General features: G+C 42.2%; 1 protein-coding gene across 1 annotated transcript; it reads right to left on the bottom strand.

Annotated features, from left to right (window-relative positions):
- Positions 1 to 24,762, bottom strand: eftud2 (elongation factor Tu GTP binding domain containing 2). The gene is made up of 28 exons (XM_070551465.1): positions 24,625 to 24,762; positions 24,110 to 24,225; positions 23,861 to 24,026; positions 20,606 to 20,684; positions 20,421 to 20,496; positions 20,247 to 20,312; positions 20,128 to 20,163; positions 19,945 to 20,035; positions 16,591 to 16,673; positions 16,344 to 16,510; positions 13,646 to 13,770; positions 13,503 to 13,566; positions 13,335 to 13,425; positions 13,116 to 13,251; positions 9,628 to 9,755; positions 9,207 to 9,400; positions 9,019 to 9,130; positions 8,803 to 8,943; positions 8,612 to 8,713; positions 7,764 to 7,846; positions 7,536 to 7,622; positions 5,625 to 5,751; positions 4,183 to 4,270; positions 3,951 to 4,069; positions 3,729 to 3,823; positions 3,490 to 3,643; positions 655 to 762; positions 1 to 344 (listed from the first exon to the last, which is right to left on the bottom strand). Exons 2-28 carry the CDS (start codon positions 24,212 to 24,214, stop codon positions 249 to 251), a joined length of 2,919 nt encoding a protein of 972 aa, XP_070407566.1. The 5' UTR covers positions 24,215 to 24,225; positions 24,625 to 24,762; the 3' UTR covers positions 1 to 248.
- Positions 24,763 to 24,988: the final 226 nt, after the last annotated feature.

Consider the following 24,988-nt stretch of genomic DNA (forward strand, 5'->3'; position numbering starts at 1 on the left):
AAGGTTTTATTTTTTATTCAAGGCTATTTTATACTACAAAAATGACATTTGCACATATAAAAAAATGAAAATACAAGAAATAAAAAGGAAACAAGGTCACGTTTGATAGTTCTTCTGGAATTCAAGAGGCTAAATTTTAAACCAAATCCTATAGAGTTTCATGGTTTGTTTCAAGAAACGGGACAAATGGCTCTTGGAAAGAAAAACTGTCATTTCCTTTTGGATGTCCAGTGGAAGAAGTGGTCGTCTCACATGGGATAATTTAGCACCACATCTTGTTTCGCCAGCTCCAACAACATAGGATCGTCGAAGAACTTGCTGATGCTCACGTCTTCGCTCAGACCCTGCACAGACACAAACAAAACATAGTAGGAGTCCAATTAAACACCTTTTGAGATCAGTGTCTTTAAAACTGAAGACGGACAAGCGTCAGAGGGAAAACATTCAAACACACACATTAGGAGACCTGTGATGATAAAATACATTTGAGTTCCTGTACGATTGTGAAGCAGGCCCTGAAAAACAAAACTAACTTGGAGATGTCTGGGTAAAAGGTTCGGATTATAACACCCTCGCTGTCCCAAATAAAGAAAAGATGCAATAAAACACATTTTCATTGTTTGCTTTCTTGGTGTGAAGTTAACACAACCTTACCTTGCGCCTTCTGGTCTTGATCATGAACTCTCTGGCCAGGTGAGGGGCGGGCTGGGGCTCAAGAGGCCGGATCACAATGCTCTTGTCCAGGGGGTCACCAGGCACAATCTTAAAGGGGGATCAGATAGGTGATGCAAACAGAAACCACATTTGTTCTCATATAACACATGAAACTTTTCAACCAGCCGAGTGGATATTTTCATTTTATGAGATTCAGCTGAACGCCTGTCCTGTTGGTACGGAGTCAGCAGAACGTTCATCAGCGTGATGGAGAGATGTGCAAATGTGAAAGCACCGTCACACCATCAAATGTGACCAACACAGCAACAATGCAACGTCGGCAGGTTGAGCTTTAAAACGATCCACTAAAGCCATTACCCCAGGCAGTTTGCAGGATGACCTTCACAAAACGCGTCATATATTAATCGTCCCGTTCTGCATTTAGCCGCAGATGAAAGATGAGACCTGCTAGCAGGGTGGTGGGCGTGTACGTGAAGTAGGTCCAGCCAAATCAACCAAAGCGTGAGAGCTACTAATTACATAATAACATTGAGTATTTAAATCTAACTATTAAGGAAATGTGGCCAAATGGTGCACTACACCAACCTCTGAGCTATTCTGGATACCCTGAGCAGCTGAATCCGTCGTGTTGGGACAGTAATTACAGTTACGGATGATAACGGTGATTGATGAGGCACTAAGTGTAAAAGTAATCGCAAAGAAATACTAAATAAATCTTATTAAAATGGGGTGGGAATCCTGAACTCACGTTTGCGTCGCATTCATTTAGGAAATTACAAAGTTATTTGAAAACGTTTAAACACAACTCCAAACAGAACTCCTAAAATAAACAGACATCAAGTAGAAATGTCGATTTTTAAAGTTACAATGCTGATGTGACAGTGTGAGTGTCCTGTCACAATGTCCCGATAGATCATGCGCCCTGGCTACTTGGCCAAGGGGATGTCCCTTTGGCTGACTGGTTAGAGCGTATGACTCTCACCCGGGAGTCTGGGGGATCAAATCCCGCCTGGGCCCTCGTTTGTCCACCTTGCCACACTAATGTTAAAGTTTAGATATTCCGGTAAGTTAGCTTTCTTAAAAACTATGAAATATTGAGCTAACGTGCTAACTCAGACTGATGTAAAATAGAAGTGGCCAATCGAAAGGCGGGGTGAAGAGACCCCCGTCTAAGGTCTCTAAAGCTTCCTCGACAGTAAAACGTTGTCCGTCAGTTCAACCGTGGCTCATTTACCAAAGCGCCGGCAGAACCATGACGGGAACAATGATCCATAATATAGAGAATTTTTTTTCTTTGGTCGGCCACTTTCCATCCACGCGAGTCTAAATTTGCACGTTACCCAAATACGATAACCACATTTTATATTTTAACATTTATATTCAGCTCCACACATTTAGTTTTCAGTTTAAATATTTACGTTTAACTTTGCTTGTTTAGATTAGCATCTTTATATTTTTCTATCTGGTTTAATTTTAATATTATCCAAATCTAAACGTGATCAAATCCAGCAATTCTGACAATATTACTTAACAATCGGCCCCCACAGCAACAAAAACTAAATATCGCTGCTTACATAAAACTATGTCTGGGAATATTCCAGTAGTGAAAAGCTGATGTATTAAAAATGTATTGAATTGGTAAAAGCTTGAAAAAGATTCTGTAGAAAGTAGGACTGCACAATATATCGTAAATATATCGTTATCGCGATATCAGCATGAGCAATATGCGTATCGCAAAGAACCAAAATATCGCAATGAATGGTCAGCTCAAATGTTTGCTTCACATCAAGCTTCTGTCAGTCAAACGGAAGAATGATGTTTAACAAATCAAATAGAGCTCTTCACCCATTTAGCCAATCGGGTGGGTTCTCATAGGTTAGATTCCCGCCCCCGAGGTGGACGGAACTTAATTTTAATGGTTAGCAAACACCTGAGTTAGCTTTGTTCTGCTGATTCTGCTTTTCTTGATCATTTTCTTTTCCCTTTCCTCACATCTTTTGCATTTCTCATTTTTATGATTTATTTTATTTCTTTGCTTTATTTTTGTTCCCGAGTTAAGTTTTTATTTATAGCAAGTAATATCGTCATTGCAATATCAATCACCATTATCGAATATCGCAGGTTTTCCCAATATCGTGCAGTCCAGGTAGAAAGTATCTGAACACAAACCAACCAAAGGTGTCAAGAGTTGTATTAATTTTGGTCGACTCCATATGATTAGCATTCATATAGTGAATAATTAAAATGTCTAGTTAGATGCATTTATTTTCACCTCAAGGGGATAAAACGGTTAAGACGATATCACTTTAAATTTGTGCCGTGGGAATATTTTCCGTAGCTCGTGGCTTAAAGACACTAAGCTGAAATATTAATCTAGCCTAAGTGGAGTTCATTTTCACTGACACAGCTCAACAGAGTGCAGACACAAACACACGTCAGGCAGACACAAACAGCCTCATAACGCTTTAAAAGTAATGACTCAACACTCCACCGTCCTTTGGATCAGAAGCAGTTTGCCCAGAGTGGCAGACATGCATGAGGTCGACCACGACGCAGCACGAGCTGCCACAAACGCACGAGTTCAACAGCAGAGAGATCAAAACATTGTTTACCGCTCTAATTTCCCTCTGGGATTAATAAAGTATTTATTGATTGATTTTTTTCATGGTGCAAAGTGACTGTCACACTCAGGTGCACACTTTATTGGTAGGCCACACATTTCTGCTGCTATTTGAATTTTAATCGCAGCTAAATCTGATGAAATCAAATTCAGAGCGATAACACGCAGAAAGCAGGTTGCGTGTTTAATCTCACCTGCCAGTGGTGGAAGACAGACAGAGCAAAGGCCTGACCCTGAGTGTGCGTACGAAGGTCAGTCTCAAAGCCAAAAGAGTCGATGGCTGGGATAAAAGCTTTGATTGTGTAGAGTGGAGAGCCGGGAATAGGTGCATCCTGGGTGACGTGACCTCTGACAGACGGAAAACACACGAGAAGTTTTTTAAAACTTTAACAAATAATTGTCAGAATTGTTGTTTTTGCCTCGTGAGACAAACCTCCTCCGAGCCAGCACCGTGTAGACCGCTGACACACAATCAGCCGGAGCCTGGACCTCTACGAAATAATACGGCTCCATCAGCCTCGGCGTGGCCTGGGAGAACAAAGCAGACTCTAAAGCACTAAAACCCGGAGAAGCATTACGATGTTCTAATGAACACATTTATGATTCAATCAAAGCTAGCAAGCATTTAGAAGGTATGGATCAAACCAAGCCTCACCATGAGGAAAGCAGAGTAAACAACCCTCCTGGCCGTAGGGATAACCTGACCTCCTCCTCTGTGGAGAGGCTCCTGAGCGATCACAGCATCCAAGATCTTAAACTTCACATTTCTAATGGCTGAAGAGCGAGGAAAAAACACAAGACTCTGTCATTTTATATTTATTAAGCTACGTATGTCCATATCAACAAGCATTCTGACATCCAACAGCTAAACTCAGCGTGGTTCTTACGTTCGTCACAAAGAGGCCCCTCCCTGGTGCCCCACTGGAAGCCCTGAACGATGCTGTCTTTAACAGACCCCAGCAGCGCCTTGTCCACCTACACACACACACTGATTAGATATGTTGATATACTAGTATGATGTCACCAATTGAACTTAACTCAGTATTTCATCATAAACCAAACAGAAAAGCATTTATAAAAAACACCGTTCTCGTGCTGTACACTCATTCTTCTAGGTTGCTACTAGCTGATGTGAAAACAAGCAGACAGGATCTGTAGAACCTGTCTGCTTTAATAGCCGGGAGGTTTCTATACGGCAATAAAAGTAATGCAGTACAAACTATTTACTCAAGTTTCTGCTGTGAAACCGAAAAATTCATTTAGATCTATCTAGATCTATGGATCTATCTCTAATGTCTTAAGTAGATTTATCTAGATCTATAGATCTATCTCTAATGTCTTAAATAGATCTATCTAGATCTATAGATCTATCTCTAATGTCTTAAATAGATCTATCTAGATCTATAGATCTACCTAGAATGTCTTAAATAGATTTATCTAGATCTATAGATCTACCTCTAATGTCTTAAATAGATCTATCTAGATCTATAGATCTACCTAGAATGTCTTAAATAGATTTATCTAGATCTATAGATCTATCTCTAATGTCTTAAATAGATCTATCTAGATTTATAGATCTATCTACAATGTCTTAAATAGATCTGTCTAGATCTATAGAGCTATCTAGAATGTCTTAAATAGATCTATCTAGATCTATAGATCTATCTAGAATGTCTTCAATAGATCTAGATCTATAGATCTATCTAGAATGTCTTCAATAGATCCATCTAGATCTATAGATCTATCTAGAACGTATGTCTTAAATAGATCTATCTAGATCTATAGATCTATCTAGAATGTCTTCAATAGATCTATCTAGATCTATAGATCTATCTAGAATGTATGTCTTAAATAGATCTATCTAGATCTATAGATCTATCTAGAATGTCTTCAATATATTTATCTAGATCTATAGATCTATCTAGAATGTCTTCAATAGATCTAGATCTATAGATCTATATAGAATGACTTCAATAGATCCATCTAGATCTATAGATCTATCTAGAACGTATGTCTTAAATAGATCTATCTAGATCTATAGATCTATCTAGAATGTCTTCAATAGATCTATCTAGACCTATAGATCTATCTAGAATGTCTTCAATAGATTTATCTAGATCTATAGATCTATCTAGAATGTATGTCTTGAATAGATTTATCTAGATCTATAGATCTATCTAGAATGTCTTAAATAGATTTATCTAGATCTATAGATCTATCTAGATCTATTTAAGACAACAACAAAAATATATTTTTATAATCAGCCAGAGCACAACTAGGCAGCTAGACACCAAACCCATTCACATGCAGCTCTTTGGACGTAACCTACCTCTGAAGGTAGCGTGTCGTCTACTAGGATGTTTGGCCCGGTCGTGTCTGGTCCAAACGCCCAGATAGATCTGGCAGCCAGCAGATCCCAGTCATACTTCGTCTGGAAAAACTCTCCCAGCTTCTTCCTGTTGTAACAAAGCAGAGCAGGCACACGTTGGGCGGAGGTGTGCACGTGTCAGCTGCCTGGCTGGGACACTAAAGAAATGGCTTTGTTTGGGGGGTAGAAGGGTTCATGGAAGAGGGGGGAAGGTGTGTGAAGTGTTGTGGCATTGCTGCTTCATGCTGGCACAGCTGGGTCCAGATGGTCTCACAGACTGGATGTCTCTCGCCAGTCAAGCACCACCCTCTTCACACAAGTGTGCATCACTTAATTACTGAGAATAAATCAGTATGCCATCATGGCAACACTTCTGTGGCCACCAGCAACCACAGCTTCTTCAGAGGAACGTTCAGAGTGTGCAGCGACAGCAGTAAACGCTGACCTGAAATAAGATGTTTACGTTTTATGAACCGAACTGTGTAAGAACTAAAAAGGCCACCTAGATCAGCAGCCGGTGGCTGATTAAGGTTTCCAAGGTAAGCACTTCATCAGAACCATCCTGGTGAGTATACACCTATGCGTCTGACTTCCTGATAGCAAAGAGACGTGGACAGACATGCGGACTAAAAACTGAACTTCAGACAGTTGCTGGGTGAAAACTAGGAATCATTAGAAAAACAAATCTTGAAACGCGAGCAGGATCAGAACGTCACATCTGTGAATCCTTTTGTGTGGGTGACACGAGAAGAGAGATGACTGATCACTCTGGCTTCCTGCATAAGCGGCATGTAACGCAAGGTCACTACGTCACCAGAGGACTGCAGGAACACAGTTCACATGTTAAAGTCCCATTAGTTGTCACACACACAGGTGTGTGTGCGAAATTTGTTCTCCGCATTTGACCCATCCCCTGGGGGCGCGGTGAGCTGCAGACACAGCCGCGCTCGGGAACTATTTGGTGGTTTAACCCCCCAATTCAACCCCTTAATGCTGAGTGTCAAGCAGGGAGGCATTGGGTCTCATTTTTTCAAAGTCTTTGGTATGACCCGACCAGGAATTGAACCCCTGATCTCCCAGTCTCAGGGCGGACACTCTACCACTAGGCCACTGAGAAAGGTTGCTCATGTCAATGAGCAAGAAGGATGGCAGCGTGTATCCAAAGGTTCTTTCTCACCTCAACCAAGGTTTCACAGGTAATGGCGTTCTTTTATTTACTAATTAAGCAGCTGGAAATTTGCACCTGTCTTTTATTTTGAAAAATTCAGGATATTTTTTCTTGCTCCATTTTTTACTTCCTGTTGGCCCAACCTGAACTGCTGAGCTCGGCGCGCCCTTCGCGGGTGCAACAGGATGCTAATGCAGCGATCTGGACGCTATGTCCACACTGAACAGTTACAAGGTGTCCACGCCTTTTATTACTTACTGAACTAAACGTTCTGATGAATAATTCAACTGTTATTTCTTTATTTCTCTCCAAAACTTCTAGATGTGACCATGCTAGCAGAAAATCAACATGGCTGCTTCAGTGTTGACACATTCTCACCCAGAAATACATTACTGGACAAATACTTAGCTATGCAGGAGCCATGTTGCCCATTAAACCCTTTTCACTCCAGAGGACTTCTAAATCCTCTGACCTTCTTCTAGGACAGCGTTTAATGAACGAACAAATCCTGACTCATAATTGTCTCCTCGTTTATCTGTGCGGACGAAGAAATGAGCATAAATGGTCAGAAAGCCCCAGATGTGGAGAAATCATTAAGCCGACATCAAAGTCAAATGAGCACATCTGACATGAAAGGGACATTAAATCGCTTCAGTTAATTAGGAAGTTCATTTACGAGCAACGAGAGCTGCTCGGAGCCGTACCTGTTCCATGTGATCTGCACCACTTCGTTCTCGATGTCCTCAGCCAGTCCCTTCTCCAGGGGTTCGGCGATCATGGTTATCTTGTTCCTGTCAATCACATCCCACAGCTGTCAGTCACGGACGGAGAGACTCTCCGCCACAGAGAAACACCCGGAACTGATCATGCTCCCCAGATTAAAGTCAGCGTTTGGGCGCGAGCTCTAAAAAGAGATGTGGCTTATTACACACTTTTTGTTGGGCGTCTCAGCGAAGCACTTCAGCGATGAAGTCTCCACCACCGTTTCACAGAAAGTCACAACCGGGTCGGCAACCTGTGAGCAAAGCGTAACAGCCGGCTGATTACATCCAGGTGCAGTAAACCGGGGTAAATCCTCCAGACTGACAGAATACAGGGTATCTGCAGGTTTAAGGGAGCCAAATTTAAGACTTTTTAAGACCACTTGGACCAAATTTAAGCTATTTTTTTAATTAAATTTGAGCTATAATTTCCAGCTATTGCCTAGAACCGATGATAACCACGTCGTGAACGTGGGATTAGCCATCCGGTTACCATTAATGTTGCACTTCCCCATGGCGCAAACTCCCACTAGCTTAATGTGCTCATCTAAAAATAGCCCCCTTTCACAACCAAACGAACGTGTACGGTTCCGCTTACGCCAATACCATACACAAAAAATGCTGAACACTAACTAGAAATTCACGGAAATTTAATAGAAATAAAATAATCTTGTTTAGTGGGTCTTTGGTAATTTAAGACTTTTGGAAACTATTTAAGGATTATTTGTCATTTTTAAGGATTTTTAAGGCCTTAAATTTGGAAAAGCAAATTTAAGACTTTTTAAGGACCTGCAGATACCCTGGAATAAGATGATTTCAGAGAGAAGCTGCAGTTTCACCTCCTGCCAGACCTGAAGCCCAACCACAGCTTTACCATCAGATTCCAGTAAAAAATTGCTCATTTAACATTTGAAATTTCTGTTTTACCGTAAACCCTCTAATACAGGCCCGGGCCTGTATTAGAGGGTTTACGGTACTTACTCTCGCATTCACAAACCTCACAGAAGAACTTGACTTACTTTAATGTCAATTTCAGAGTACATTTTTCTCAGATCATGCATGACACAATCCAGGTAGAGCTCTCCTGTTCCCAGGATGACGTGTTCTCCAGACTCCTCCACCTGAAAGAGTGCGTTCACATCTCAGCCACGGGACGCCTGATCAGCTCGCGTTTCTGTTAACAGAAAGGCCGACACCCGCAGAAACGAACCTTTGTGGTGAGAGACGGGTAGCTCTTGTTGACCTTCCTCAGGCCGTCCAACATTTTCGGCAGCTCCGACGGGTTTACGGGCTCCACCGCGATTTTAATAACTGACGCCGTGTTAAACTTCAGAGGCCTGAAAATCTGAGCCTAAATGAGAAGAATTAAAAGTTTGAATTTCGCTCGTATTTCTTAAGATCTGGGATGTTTTTCACCGATCCCCACCTCTTCGTTGCCTCTGGGCTCTGTGATTGTGGCGGTCTTCACGATGGGCTGGTCACAACCCTCTATCAGCACCCAGTTCCCCGCAGGGACTCGATTCACTTCAATCTGGTATCTGAAACGATGTTAGAACTTGTCTGTTCAGCACAGGATCACCGGTTAAAGCTTTACAAAGAAACCTTCACACATACCTGGCAACCGAGATCCAGAGACGACCCACGGTGCAGATCTGAGAGTCCTCCTCGTCCTCCAGCGTGTAGTTCTCTCCCAGCACCTTCACTGGCTGGCCCGCCTGGATGGTACCACTCAGCACCCTGCCAAAGGCATGGAACTGGACCCCGTCCTCTGTGCTATACATCTTGGTGGTGTGACACATCAACGGACCCTCAAAGTGACAAACAATAAGTAACTCAGTCTGGTTCCCCTTGATGCCATGTAATAAAAGATAAATGACCCGCGCTTGTGTAGCGCCTCTCAGAGTAAGGACTCCAAAGCGCTTTACACTACAGTGCATCATTCACCCATTCACACACTGATGGTGATGAGCTACGATGTAGCCACAGCTGCCCTGGCCCAGGACAGACACTCTTGATAAACTAATGTTAGACTCACATCAGGGTCGCACTCCGCCATGGCCTCCCCCAAATCTGAGTCCAGACCTCCAGTGTAGGTGTGCTCTATCTTGGTCTTAGCGCCCTCTTGTGGTGAGGGGATGTGCTGCACACACATGTCCACGAGCCCTGCGGGGAGGTCGGTAGCAGCCAGTGAGCAGCAGATTTAAGAAAAGGGTGTTTGAAAATTAAACAAAAGGACCGACATTTTAGTAAACACTGAATTTGGATTTGAAAACTATTATGAGCACAGTTTTTTAAATGTCTTTAAGACCACCTGGTCCGAATCCTTTCAGCTTTTATGATCCTTGATGCTCTTTATCTAAAGTCTGACATGCTTTCCTGAGATCTAAGGAAGGCCTGAATGGGCGTGATATGAAGGACTACGGTGGGGGTTATTACATAAAGACAAAAGCCATGAGGTGCTCTGTGTCAGAGGCGGAGGTGAGAGATGAACAAGAATACCAGCGAGTTTATTTTTACGTGATCCAAATGTCGTTCTGATGTTTCGTATAAAATCACACAGCCCTGAGTCGTATTGTGGTTGTATCCCGACGCTAACACACATACAGTAAATGTCGCTTAAAACCGGCATCTGAATAGTTCTGCTCAAAGGAAAATAAGCAAAACGATTAACCGAAGTCGTACTTTACACTAGGGTTGTCACGGTGTGAAAATGTTACCTCACGGTTATTGTGACCAAAATTACCACGGTTTTCGGTATTATCGTGGTATTTTTTTAAACGTGTTACATTTTCAGACAACTAAATAAACCCTGTATATCAGGAAAATACTGTTCTCAGTTTGTGTCTAAATTTTGCCTAAAATGTGTTATTTTGTAATTATGTTGTTTATTTGTTTACATTTTTCCCTTTAGTCTTTAAAATACCAATATTTGCCCATAACTTCTTATTTTTTGTCTGTTTGATGTCATCATTTTAAAAATATTAGACCAGATGATACTCAGTACTCAAGTAGCCTTCTAATCAGATACTTGTTTACCCTTACTTGAGTAATAAACCCTATATCAGGAAAATATCGTCCTCGGTTTGTGTCCTTCCAGTGAGCTTTGCAGATGTGGGAAAATGTCATCAGGCAGTAATCATTGTTAAATTCATAATTATTCTCGGAGAGAGACCAACTCTTATCTGCCCCTGGGAGCCCCGTAATGCATAGCGTCATTTCAACATGGGGGTGTCCGCGACACGGTTTACAGGTGCTGGCCAGTAAATTAGAATATCATCAAAAGGTTGAAAATATTTCAGTAATTCCATTCAAAACGTGAAACTTGTACATTATATTCATGCAATGCACACAGACCAATGTATTTCCAATGTTCATTACATTTAAATTTGATATTCATAAGTGACAACTAATGAAAACTCCAAATTTGGTATCTCAAAAAATTAGAATATTCTGAAAAGGCTGAATATAGAAGACACCTGCTGCCACTCTAATCAGCTGATTTACTCAAAACACCTGCAAAGGCCTTTAAAAGGTCCCTCAGTCTTGTTTTGAAGGCACCACAATCATGGGGAAGACTTCTGACTTAACAGCTGTCCAAAAGACAATCATTGACACCTTGCACAAGGAGGGCAAGACACAAAAGGTGATTGCTAAAGAAGCTGGCTGTTCGCAGAGCTCTGTGTCCAAGCACATTAACAGACAGGCGAAGGGACGGAAAAAATGTGGTAGAAAAAAAGTGTACAAGCTCTAGGGATAACCGCACCCTGCAGAGAATTGTGACGACAAACCCATTCAAAAATGTGGGGGAGATCCACAAAGAGTGGACTGCAGCTGGAGTCAGCGCTTCAAGAACCACCACGAGGAGACTCATGAAAGACATGGGATTCAGGTGTCGCATTCCGTGTGTCAAGCCACTCTTGAACAAGAAACAGCGCAAGAAGCGTCTCGCCTGGGCCAAGGACAAAAAGGACTGGACTGATGCTGAGTGGTCCAAAGTTATGTTTTCTGATGAAAGCAAGTTCTGCATTTCCTTTGGAAATCAAGGACCCAGAGTCTGGAGGAAGAGCGGAAAAGCACAGAATCCACGTTGCATGAGGTCCAGTGTAAAGTTTCCACCGTCAGTGATGGTGTGGGGTGCCATGTCATCTGCCGGTGTTGGCCCACTCTGTTTCCTGAGGTCCAGGGTCAATGCAGCCGTCTACCAGGAAGTTTTAGAGCACTTCATGCTTCCTGCTGCTGACCAACTTTATGGGGATGCAGACTTCACCTTTCAACAGGACTTGGCACCTGCACACAGTGCCAAAACCACCAGCACCTGGTTCAAGGACCATGGTATCCCTGTCCTTGATTGGCCAGCAAACTCGCCTGACCTTAACCCCATAGAAAATCTATGGGGTATTGTGAAGCGGAGGATGCAATACGCTAGACCCAACAATGCAGAGGAGCTGAAGACGACTATCAGAGCAACCTGGGCTCTCATAACACCTGAGCAGTGCCACAGACTGATCGAGTCCATGCCACGCCGCATTACTGCAGTTATTGAGGCAAAAGGAGCCCCGACTAAGTATTGAGTGCTATACATGCACATTCTTTTCATGTTCATTCTTTTCAGTTGGCCAACATTAGAGAAACAAACATTTTTTCATTGGCCTTTAGAATATTCTAATTTTCTGAGATACCAGATTTGATGTTTTCATTGGTTGTCACCTATAAATATCAAAATTAAACGTAATAAACATCGGAAATACATTGGTCTGTGTGCATTGCATGAATATAATGTACAAGTTTCACGTTTTGAATGGAATTACTGAAATATTTTCAACCTTTTGATGATATTCTAATTTACTGGCCAGCACCTGTATATGCAGGTAGCGGTGCTGCGGCTGCTTTATATAGCAACTCGTTGCATTCTCCCTCAACCCAAATCCTCGGATCACGCGTTTTAGCTAAAACGCTAACGTTAGCTTGCCTTGCGTTGACTGTAGAGTTGTGGGTGATGGTCATGAGATTTGAAGCGTTGCTGCCTTTCACAGACACTTTTTCTGCACGTGCTGCAAACAGGATAGCCGTCTTCTATCAACTGTCCCTCGGCATTCTTCATATATCCAAAACATGTCCATGATACCCACTTTGTCTTCTTTGAGGGATAATAAATGTCCTGAGTGCTGCCGTCTCCTCCTCTGGCCATTATTTCAGCTTTAGCTTCAAGAAAGTTTTGGTTGTAAACAACAAAGCGCGCATGTGCCGCCGGCAACTTCAGCAGATGATACGGTGGCTGGTAAGGGTCATGGCGCCTACACCGCAACCACGGTAACCCACCGAGATAATATTTTGTTAAAAACAAGACGGTTATTATTATTGTCAACTTTTTTACCGGGGTTTACCGCTACACCGGTTACCGTGACAACCCTACTTTATATACAACAAGCTTGTATTTTTGCACTTTGGCCATCACTCCAGACTTTTCCCATAGAAGAAAAACTTATTTCTAGACAAACGAAGGCGGTTCAAATCCAGTCATACCGGTGAACTCTCCGAAGAATCGGTTACAGACCAGCCGAAGCAGAGGCCTGATGTTCAGTTTCAGCTCCTCTTTGGTCAGGTGGATCCCAAGCTCATCCAGAACTCGAGGGAGAGAGGTGTCCACGTCTCCGACCACCTGGACACAAGGACAGTTACACACCGGGCAAGCTGGACCTGAGTCTGATGGACGAACGGAGCACTGAGGAAGGCATGTTTAACCTGTGAGAGGATCTTGTAAAGAGGCTCCAGGACAAACTCCACAAAGCTGCGCTGAGAGTTGCTGCTGGGAGCTTTCTTTGTGAACTTGCGACTAAACAATAAGCAGAAAGGAATTCCTGAGTTATGTGAACAAAGATCAGCTCCACGTGTGCGGACACTGAGACTCACGTTTTGGGGTTGAAGTAAATGTCTCCCCAGAGCCGCTTGGCAAACTCGTTGTAGTTGATGTCCCCTACGGACCAGAGTCAGGAGTGAATTAGTCCTGAGAGAACTACACTGTAGTTACAGCTGCTTAAGGATGAGCCTCTCACCGTAGGTGTCCGAGTAGATCTTTGCAAACGACCCCAGCGTGAAACAGATGCTGTACTGAGAGCTGGCAAAGCACACGTTTCCAAGGAGAGGAGACACCACCAAGTTCTCATCCGTGGAATACGTGCTGAAAAGGAAGACAAAGTCTCTTTTTATGTTAGATCTGCAGATCAGTATGCACCAATACCAGATATTTAAAACAGAGTACGAGTACTTTCTAATTGCCACTTCAAATCATTTGAAATTGTTGAAAAAAAAATGCTCCTTTTTGTTTGCTTTTATGGAACTACCCACTGTGAGCCACATTTAGTGTACCAATGTCTTATAGAAAATACAATCTTAACAGAAAACGACAGGAATCCAAGATCTGAAGGCTCCTTAGCCAGAATCAGTCTCACCTCTTCTTTCCACCAGCCGTGAAAGCGGTCGCGTAACGTAACAGCAGCGGTTTACCCGCGAGTTCATTCCCAATCAGGACTGTTTCTGATGCAAAAAGGGAGTGAGAGCTTTCCACGCTGTCGACCCCAGGATGTCACAAAATCACAGGAGAATTGCGACACTACACGTGATTTCAAAAGTCCACACACAATAACAAGCAAGGAGAATGACACTGGGCTGCGCAGTGGCGCAGTGTTTAGAGCTGTTGCCTTGTAGCAAGAAGGTCCTGGGTTCGCTTCCCGGCCTGGGATCTTTCTGCATGGAGTTTGCATGTTCTCCCTGTGCATGCGTGGGTTCTCTCCGGGTACTCCGGCTTCCTCCCACAGTCCAAAAACATGACTGTCAGGTTGATTGGTCTGTCTAAATTGTCCTTAGGTGTGTGTGTGTGTGTCTCTATGTTGCCCTGTGATGGACTGGCTCTCTGTCCAGGGTGTACCCCGCCTGATTGCCCGTTGACCGCTGGAGATAGGCACCAGAGCCCCCCCCCCGGGGACCCTACGTGGACAAGTGGGTTCAGACAATGGATGGATGGATGGAGAACAACACCTGCATGTATCAAAAAGGTCTGTTGTTTATGTTCTGTTCTGTTTACATCGGCTACGGGGGTTACAACCGGAAAGGATGTACGTTTACCTGCGTGTGACTTTTATTTTGAAAGTTTCTGGATGTTCTACACTGCTTTTGTGTTTGACTTTCTGACTGGTGTGATCTAAACTGCAGAATTTGACGTGTTTTGGAAGTGTGGCGTGTAAAAAGTAGTCTTCAAACGTGATGACAGCGTCCCCTTGCTTCTGGGGCGTGTCCAAAACATCACGTTTTGCTGCCGTTGGAACTCATCCACTTTAAGCAGCGGCTAACTGTGCATTGTACATTTCACAGTTGTTTTGCAACACTTTTCACGTGCAGCGGAAATGTGCTCCTGTATAGAGTGAATGTCATTTATCACATAATGTTATAAATCCAGTGGGGGGAATTCTGGTAAATAGGGGAACAGCCGCAGCAGCGACAATTAAGCTGTGGTATCGGGCCGATATCTATGCTGGTGTCAGCATCAGTGCATTTCTATTTGCAAATCAGAGCTTAAAGGGACTTTACGGACTTTTGAATTTTTATGCTCGCGATTGCCCCCTCAGTCCAAAAGCGTAACGGCAGCTTCAATAGTAGGCTCGTGCACGAGGCGCGCATGCTGTACGTGCACACACCTTAACAAAAATAACAGCTGAGACAGTCCCTTGTGTGTGTGTGTGTGTGTGTGTGTGTGTGTGTGTGTGTGTGTGCGTGGGGGGGGGGACAGAGCGCGCAGCTAATTAATTAAATAATGTGGTTCAGTACCTTTCTCTTCAGCACAGCCGACAAAGGTTTATGATGGGTCAGTCCTCCTGCATGCTCAGATCATTCCCTTCCCTTGCTTGAAAAACTGTTCCAAAATGAAAGTTGAACCCACATCTTTTTTATCTGTGAATCCAATGCCGTTCTGCGAGTCTCAAATAAAAATTTGGGCATCTTACTGTAAAAAAATGTACCATTAATGTAAAAAAGAAACTCTAAAAGAACTATGTTCACACCCCAGAATCGTACCGAGGTCATCTGCATGACAGTCCAACGTCTTACAAGGTGAGCTAATGCGCCATTGACGTCCATTGTATCTGTAATATCCATGATGACAGCTGAAACAACGTTCAAAGAACGGTTCGAAGTGAAAATGGCTATTTTGTTGCTAATTTGCAGGAAATATCTAGAAGAAAGTTCTACAGAAAGTAGCTAAGGGTCCTCAGAAATGTAGCTAGGTTTGTCACTGGGCGTTAGGAACAGCGACAAAGTGGCACTGCCTCTCTCTCTGCTGCTAAAGCTACGGATAGCAAATGCTACGGGCGATGCCTGAGCGTGAACGCGCATGAAGCAGCCTGCTCGACCCGAGCATCTCTCTTTTTCTGTGATTTTAAAGTAAAACAGGCAATCACAGTAGACCAGGGCATTGCAGGAGAATGTATGAAGAAGACATTTATTATTTCTATACATGTTTTGGCTGTCAAAATTCCTTACAGTCCCTTTAAAATCGTCCTCCACTAAAGAGGTCTGAACGTGCCAGAGTCAAGTCTGAACTAAGGAGCAAAGGAAGAAAATCCTGACTCCGTTAACATCGGGTAAAAAGGGAAAATGAGCCACTAATAAGTAAACAGAAACACGAACATCGTGTCTGAAAAGGGCTTTAGAAATCAATTTAACTCTTTTTTGGTAAAGAATGTTCTTGGCAGAGGTTACCTGAGCAAACCGTTGACCTCATCCACAATGTGGCGAAGTTTATAATAAGCATCTGTTGGAGGCAATTTGAGCTCAACGATGAGTCGGTCCACCTTGTTGATGCAGATGGTGATGGCCATGCGCTCCTGCACCGCATGCTTGATCAGACGCTCCGTGTTCAGCATCACCTGGTCAGACAGGTTAGAGTCCACGTCAGCGGGCCATGGAGGAGAATTCAGATAGTAGGAAAAATGAAGCAGCAACTCACTCCTTCTGCTGCATCGATGAAGAGGACAACCCCATCCGAGATCCTCATGCTGGATGTGACCTCGTCAGAGAAGTTCACGTGACCTTTGAGGAAAAAAGGCAAAACTGATGTCACGTTTTTGTCATTTCCTGGACAAAAATGAACAGAATCAACTAAAATGAGGCTAAATATTAGAGGTGCTGAAAAAAATCGATTCAAGCCTGAATCTGGATTCTTATTTATAAAGATTCAGAATCTATTCCAAGAACTCAAATGTTTGGCATGTTACAGGTCTGAGATGCACTTTTGTGATCTTTGTTAGGAGAGTCAGTACTCTGATTACTTTTGTGCTCCCATAAACTGAGATGATTTGTTTGAATCTGCTGATAAGAGGGCACTCGAATGTCATTTTTTCCATACTCAGAAATTTGAGATATTCTCATATTTATTTTCTAAGTTGATAAATGAGTACTCAGGATTACTCATGTAACTTGTTTCTACACATACTTGAAAAGTATTTGACCGTATTACTTTCAAAGCTACTGTTAGGTAACTACAGATGTGTTATATTTTACAAGGTAAGCAAAAAAAATGTTGCCTTTTGGTCAAAAGATTGTTTCTGTTTACAGTTTTAGAATCACTTTATTTTTCATTGTAAATTAGCATTTTTGGAGCACGACCAGTTTAAAGTCTAATAAAAATGTCCCATAGCTTTAACTAACTTGTACAACAAAGTAGTTCATCCTGGAGCTGACACTCTTTGTTAATACTGATTGTGAATCGATTTAAATTGAGAATCGATTCTGAATCGAATCGGCACCCTGAGAATTGGAATCGAATCGTGAGTTGCTCTAAGATTCACATCCCTACTAAATATGCTGTTAAATTGTAAAAGAATTTTATGTTTTGACTTTTAGTCGATCTTTAAACTCTTCCATCGTTTAAGTAACCCACATGCTCCCATCCCTGGTCTGAACACACGACACTAATCCAGCATGTCACTGGGTGGCGACCGCTGGCAGCGCAGGATTGCTCTTTTTCAGCAGGAATCTCACGTTTTAAACACGGTCAGGACATACGGGTATCTGATTTAACCAGGGGTGCACTGATACCACTTTTTCCCAGACCGATACGATACCGATACTTGGATCTGAGTACTGGCCGATACCGATTACCGATACTTCTACCGCACAAAAAATTCAATGAATTGAGATACATGTTTTATTTTCTTCTCTGCTTTCAACAGGAAAGTCTGTGAGGTGGATAAAAAAAATACAATTTATTACTAGAAATGATCACATAACTAAATTATTAGGTGAACAGAAATGAAAGTTACAGTGAAGCTTCTTTCAGGCAACTGCACAGGTATCGGTTCCTGCTACTGGTTAACTTTTACCGATACCGGCAGATCTTTCCCTCATCGTTACGCCACAAAGTGTTATTATTATGTCTCCACTTATAATTGGGTTTACAGCCTCTCCCGAAGCTTCCCCACATTTAGGTGCAACTGAGACGAGGCTGATGTAGCTGAAAGAGCTTAAGGGGAAAGCTGAACATGTTTAAAACGTCAGAAACAAAAGAGAGAGGCTCTGAGATTCACTAGAGATTAACAACCCCTCTGACCATTTTGGACACACTTTAGCAAACACCGTTTTCAAGATCTGTCATTAGCACGGGGCAGCTGGAAGGCAGTTCAGACCTTTTAAGGCCGCTATGATCAAATATCAGACCGTACGCTCTCAGAATGAAAAAGGGCACTTTGCTAATTTTTCTGTCCAAACCTTTACTGGAATGGAAAATATTGATAAATAACACAAACAACATAAAACATGTACTTTTAAGATCTTGAACCCTGAATTTAAGGATTATTTGTAATTTCTTAAGAACTTTTAAGGCTTTAATCAGTGCGTTTACATGCAGCCAGTAACCCTTTAAAAACCCGAATATTCACAATAACCCGGTTCCGCAGGTCCTTGTAAACACCGCCAAAAACCCGGATATGCTCATAACCGGGTTTTTAAAAACCCGGCTGCTACACCTGGGGTAACCCTTTTCTGACCTGAATGTTTGGTCGTGTAAACGCATATCGGGATATCCCCATCAAAGCGTGTGTTCTGCGCATGCTCTGTTCGCAAGGAATCTTGGTCTTTTGAGTAGCGAGACGTCTTGTATGCGCCAGAACACCGGAAGTAAACAACAAGTTGGGAGCAACATGGCGAGTCGCGGCACAGCACCACACTTTTGGAGTGACGAGGAAACTAAAACGCAAACAAACGCGGTCGCTATCTCTTCCGAACTGGGAAACATGTTGTTGTTTTCACGGATACCGGAACAAGAAGAACCGGAAATGAGGCATATTGCGTCTGGACGTAGTCCATACGTCCTGACGCTACCCCAACGTCCGCATTTAAATCGGGTTATGCAAGTTAGAGGTAACTCTTTCTATTTATGCTTGTAAACGGGTTATTCTGATCAACTCAAACTCGAATCCCGACCTTAACCCGATCATAACCCGGATATTGGCTGCATGTAAACGTAGTCAATTATGAGCCGTGGATCCCGTTAGCAGTCGCACCCCAGGGAGGTATTGGTTTTGTGAGATGGATGCTCAGTGATGTTCAGGGTGGAGTTGAAAGGTCGCTGTAACGCCGGGGACACGCCGGTCGCCGAAGTGCCGCAAAACAGGGACCGCCTTCATTCGGCGCCCTTGTTATCCTATTCTATAGGCCACATGGGCCGCCGAAGTGCCGCGAAGCGCCGGCGCTCCAGCCCGCCCAGTGCAGCGATCGTTTCGGCGTCTGCTCTATTTTTTTCACGAGCCGCGGCTGAACCGCCTCAATTCTGGCAGGAAGTCAAACCTAGACATAAGAGGCAGGCCGGTAAATTTAAAAAAATAAAGCATTTCAAAATACAATTCCGCCATAGTCAAATGTGTTCCTAATCACACACACACACACACACACACACGTACAAACACACACATACACACACAGCGAACTTGTGTGTGTGTGACCACGTGAAGGGGGTGTGGTTTTGGGTGTCTTTCAACCGGAGCAAACAGGACAGAGAGGCAGGTTCACACACACACACACACACACACACACACACACACACACACGTACAAACACACACACACACACGTACAAACACACACACACAAACAGCAAGGGGGAGGGGGTGTAGAGGAAAAGAACAGAGAGGATATGGAAACACCAAGAGGTTAAAAGAAATCTACGAGGCGCGCCTCGACCGGAGCGGAGAAACAAGCGTCTGGTCTGAACTGAGGAGCAGCGGCCGAATTTCGTGAGCGCATCGCCTCCCGGCGCTTCGACGGCCGGTGGGTCCCTGGCGTAAAGCTTATTCAGACAGAGTCACCTGGAGTATCCATGATGTTGAAGAGGTACGATTTTCCTCTGGAGTCAGGCAGCACCATTGTGACCGGAGTGCTCTTGATGCCAACTCCTCTCTAGAAAACAAACACAAAACTATAAGATCCACTAAAACGTGCAGAAACAAGTGAAGCGGATCACGTTTGCTCAGCGCACCAAGAAAACGTACCTCCTGCTCTGTAAAGAGAATGTCCGTGTACCGCAGCTGGAAAAGTTCAAAAATGTGTTCGGTCACCAGTTTTACACGCAGACTTTAAAAGATGCTGAAACAGCGGAGCCATCACTTACATCAACATCATCTCTCTTTCTGATTTCTGGGTGTGTCTGCTCAATCAGGCAGTCCACAAAACAAGTCTGGAGGACAAGACCACGTTAGTTAGATTTAAATGAGCCGAGTTTAAAACGTAGCCATGTCTCCCTACACCAGCTCAAACGTAGCAATGAGACCAAACACAAGCAAACCTTTCCATGATGGAGGTGACCACAGAGGGTGACGTTGCGGATCAGCTCAGGGCCATCCATCAGATCAGCAAGAAATCTGTGTTAAAAAGAGCTCACATCTCAGAAATCTATCAAAATAAACTTTCACAGTGAATGTAATTATCAGTATTTAGAATTTCACATCCATTTTCTAGCGAGACACTCACTCCATGTCGTAGACGGTGGCGGGCAACTCCTGTTCCATCAGAGTGAACTGCCTGTGTCTCACAGGCTTAATGATGGGCTCTAAGAGAAACGAGGAGAAACGTGAATAACGCCACCCGTCTAAAGAAAAACGTGTCCTCCATTCTCCTCCACCTCTTCATGTGGTCGCCACCTCCGAACCCACGTTTCCCGTCATTTCCATCCATGTTAGCTCCGTGTTTTGTACTCAGTTCAGTTCATTTTTATTTCAAACATTTCACACGTGCATCATTACCAAACACAATTCCATTATTTGTCTGAAAAGGAGTAGGCAGGAGTATTTACTTATTCGTCCCTGCCCCCAAGTTTGACCTCTTATTCATTTAATTTTCTTTCAATCTTAAACAAACAACATATGAAAAAAAAAAAAACATATGGAAAACAGAGAATGTGTAAACCTGCAGATTCACCAGTTACGGAGAAAAAAAAGAAAATCCAAACAAACCAAAAAACACCGAAAAAGAAGCACAACAGCATAACCAGCCACATTACCGTCCTGGGTTAACCCTGTTTTCTTCTTTCTTATACTTATTAAAAATTAGGTTTTTATATTTAACTTTAAACTGGTTTATGTTTTTACTTTCCTTCATCTCTTCTGTTAGACTGTTCCATAATTTAACTCCTGCGACTGCGATTGACAGTTTTTAAAGTTGTTCTAGCACTTTGTATTTTTAAATTCCGTTTCCCTCTTAAGTTCCCTCTTGTATCGGTAAAGATATGAGTAAAGTATTACAAGAGGTTGAAAACGAATTGGGTTCAATGAAAAAATGGTTTGATTACAACAAGCTATCACTAAATGAAAATAAAACCAAATTTATGATATTTTCAGGGAACAGGGACAATGACGGTGCTAAGCTGTATTTAAATGGAGTCCCAATTGAACAAGTATATGAAACTAAATTCTTAGGTGTGATTATTGATAGTAAACTCAGTTGGAGACCACATATTGAATATATCAAACAGCAAGTGTCTAAATCTATTGCTATACTTAATAAAACTAGTGATGTACTAAATAAAAAAAGCCTTGTTTTTGATTTATTCCTCTTTAGTTATGCCTTATTTGTCTTAGTGTGCAGAGGTTTGGGGAAATGCAGGTAAAACGTGTGTTGAGACTGTATTTAAATTACAAAAAAAGGCGATTAGAATAGCTAATAAATCGGGATACCTCGAACCAACCCATAATCTATTTAGTCAAACTAAAACGCTAAAATTAGGAGATATTATTAAAGTAAAAATCTTAGAGATTCTTCATAAAGTAGTTAATAATAATATCCCAAATTGCATAAAAGTTTATTTCAAACCAAGAGATGATCATTATAATCTCAGAGGTGTATTTATGTTTGAATGTGTAAAAGCCAGAACTAATGTGAAATCAAGATGTTTCCGTTGTTGGTGTGAAATTGTGGAATGAGTTAGATGATGATTTGAAGAAATGTACTTCCTTACTAAAGTTTAAAGCAGGTGTGAAGTGTCACATACTTACAGGGTATGAAAAGTATGTATAGACATTAATGAATTTTCATTGTGGTTATTTATATTGGGGAAAATAAAAGAAATGTATATTGGTTATGTATCTTAGGTGGAAAATAGGGTAGGCTAAAATAAGCATTGCTTCTGCCTATTCCTTTTTTGGTTTAAATTCAAGTTGTTAATATTGTTGTTTGGTTTGAAAAGAAAAATTTTATGTTAATGCTATAAACCGAAATTAAGACCTAAAGAAGAAGAAAGAAGAAAGTTATACCCACCTTCTCTTTCTTTGAACAATAAACAGATTTCTTTTGGAAGCAATTTATTTTACTTTATGCATTACTTGCGCTGTTTTGAGCTTCACCAAGTCTTGTAATTTAATAGTTTGCATTTCGACAAAGAGTGCATTCGTATGGTCCCTGTACCCCACATTATTTATTATTCTAATGGCCTTTTTCTGTATTATAGTTATCGTCTGTATGTTGCTTTTGTATGCGTTTCCCCAGACCTCTACACAGTAACTCATGTATGGCAGAAGTAAAGCTCAGTATAATATGTGCCACGCTTTCTGATCCAACATCTTCTTTGCTTTCCCCAGGATGGCAACGACCCGTGCCAATCTCCCCTGAACATAAGTGATGTGTGGCTTCCAACAGAGCTTACGGTCAATGATCACACCAAGAAATTTTATTTCATTAACTCTTTCTAAATATACATTATCCACACAAATGTCAATTTTGATGTAATTCTTTTGGTGACCAAATAACATAAATCTGGTTTTATCTAGATTCAATGATAATTTATTTATATCAAACCACTTTTTCAATACCATTAATTCCTGTGTGATCAACTCCAAGACCTGTGGCAATTCCACAACTGAACACAGTAAATTTGAGTCATCAGCAAATATTACAAACTTTAAAATTTGTGATACTCTGCAGATATCATTTAAGTACATAATAAACAATTTTGGTCCCAGTACTGAACCTTGAGGTACTCCACAAGCTATATCCATCAAATCAGATATGTATTCATTTACTTGTACATATTGTTTCCTGTTCCCTACATAGCTTTTTAACCAGTGGGTCTGCCGTTAAATATCTTTTTACTCTTTAACGGAGTTGTTGACAAATTTACAGGAAGTGACGTCCTGACCAATCACAAGCTGGCGGTCTCCATCACTTTCGACGGATGTTTAAAATTTTGGGCGTGTCTCCGTCACCCTCTGTGAGCCTGTCGGAGAACCCTTGCACTGACGCATAAAGGCGTTGCGTGTCTCCGTACCGACATAGATGAAGAAGTATAAATCCAGCTTTAGGCGTCACTAGTAAACAAAAGTTGGCATGAGCAGTGTTGCTTTTGAATACTCTGGCATGAAGCTCCTCCTCAGTCATCTCGCTCTCAAGGCCGGTCCGAACAGCAGTCAGCGTAGATGTTTACCCACTGCATCCATAGTGAAACACGCATTCACTAAGATGCCACTGGCAGATTGTACCCGTGCCAATCAGGCTCCCACTAGCAGGCATGCATGAACTTTAATCAGCCTGTCGGTCTGTAGTGGGTGTGGGATCTCAACTACCCCACTCAGCTCAGATTGAGCTGCCTCACATGTAAATGTGCTAAAATTGTTCATTTTTAAATAACATTGATGGAAAGTATGTACATTTTTCCCAATATTTGACATAAATGTACCTCACATTCAAGCCAACTGCACACGACTGTAAATCAGCATGTGGAAGGAGGTCACTAACCTGTGAGAGGCTGCGTGTCTTCTTCCTGGACAATAGTTTCCACTTCTGGGCCATAAACCTCCTCTGCTGTGGGGTAGTACTTCTTGTCCTCATGCAGGACCACCTCCATGCCGGGGACATCCTCATCAGCATCTCCATGCTCATCATCATCATCATCATCATCTCCCTGTCCAATGCGAGTACATGACAGATGAGCACAAACCCCTAAACATACAAGTACTACAAAGTGTGTACAAGTGTATAAAGTACCTCATCAACATCTCTGTCTTCTGCATCCAGTTCATCGTCATCATCGTCAGAGTCCAGCTCTGGACCGATGTAGTTGCCAAACTCGTCATACAAATCTGCCTCCATCTTCTAAAGGGCTGATGATCAGATTAGATGAGATGAGATCGGATTTTTACGAGTAATACACGTTGTGGTTATTTTAACATAACAACTGAGAAGCAGGGGAGAAGTGAGAGACAGTCTGACATCTGTTATTGCAGCTAATGCCAATACTTCATAATGCAAATGCGGCGTTTTTCAACTGCATTCTGTACGTTTTATGTACCTTATAGCAAACTATCCAAAGAGCTTAATCCGAGGTATCTCGTTTTGATCACATAATCCAGCCACACTTTAGCATGCTAGCAGGCTAACAAGCGACAAAATAAACGGACCGCAGTGACGTCGGAGCTACGTTACTGATCCTTCAGCTAATATCAAACTCCAGAACAAAGCTGTAACTCATATGTAACTAAATATAAACTAAATATACTTACTTGTAATCTACTGCAAATTTGGCAAATGAAATGTTTGTTCCAAAACGATAAAAAGCTGGTTTTGAAAGGAGACAAAATCATTCATTAAGCTCCATGCGCACAATACGTCACTGCCGGTTTTCTTCTTCTACTGTTTAATTTCAACGTCAGTCTCCACCGTCTCCACCTGTTGAACAAACAAATCACTGCAACAAGCTTAAAGACCATAAAACGCTCATCCCCGGGCTTCGTTATTGCTATTTTGAATAGAACTTTAAAACAAAATAAAAATCCCGAGTAGTTTTCATCTTAGCCTGGCAAATAAATAAACAAAACAAATAATAAATAAAGACGTTGGTTCTTGAAAGTTGTAACAGAGTAGTTT

The sequence above is a fragment of the Nothobranchius furzeri genome, chromosome 5 (assembly GCF_043380555.1).
Source record: "Nothobranchius furzeri strain GRZ-AD chromosome 5, NfurGRZ-RIMD1, whole genome shotgun sequence".
NCBI classification, from domain to species: Eukaryota; Metazoa; Chordata; class Actinopteri; order Cyprinodontiformes; family Nothobranchiidae; genus Nothobranchius; species Nothobranchius furzeri.

Bases quoted from the DNA above. Each gene is read 5' to 3' on its own strand.
- eftud2 (XM_070551465.1), bottom strand. From the start codon at position 24,214: ATGGAGGCAGATTTGTATGACGAGTTTGGCAACTACATCGGTCCAGAG. The intron at 13,771-16,343 runs GTAACCTCTGCC...CTTCCTTTTCAG, and splicing joins GAGGTCAACGGTTTGCTCAG to CACGTATTCCACGGATGAGA. The intron at 13,252-13,334 runs GTTAAACATGCC...CCTTGTGTCCAG, and splicing joins TTTACAAGATCCTCTCACAG to GTGGTCGGAGACGTGGACAC.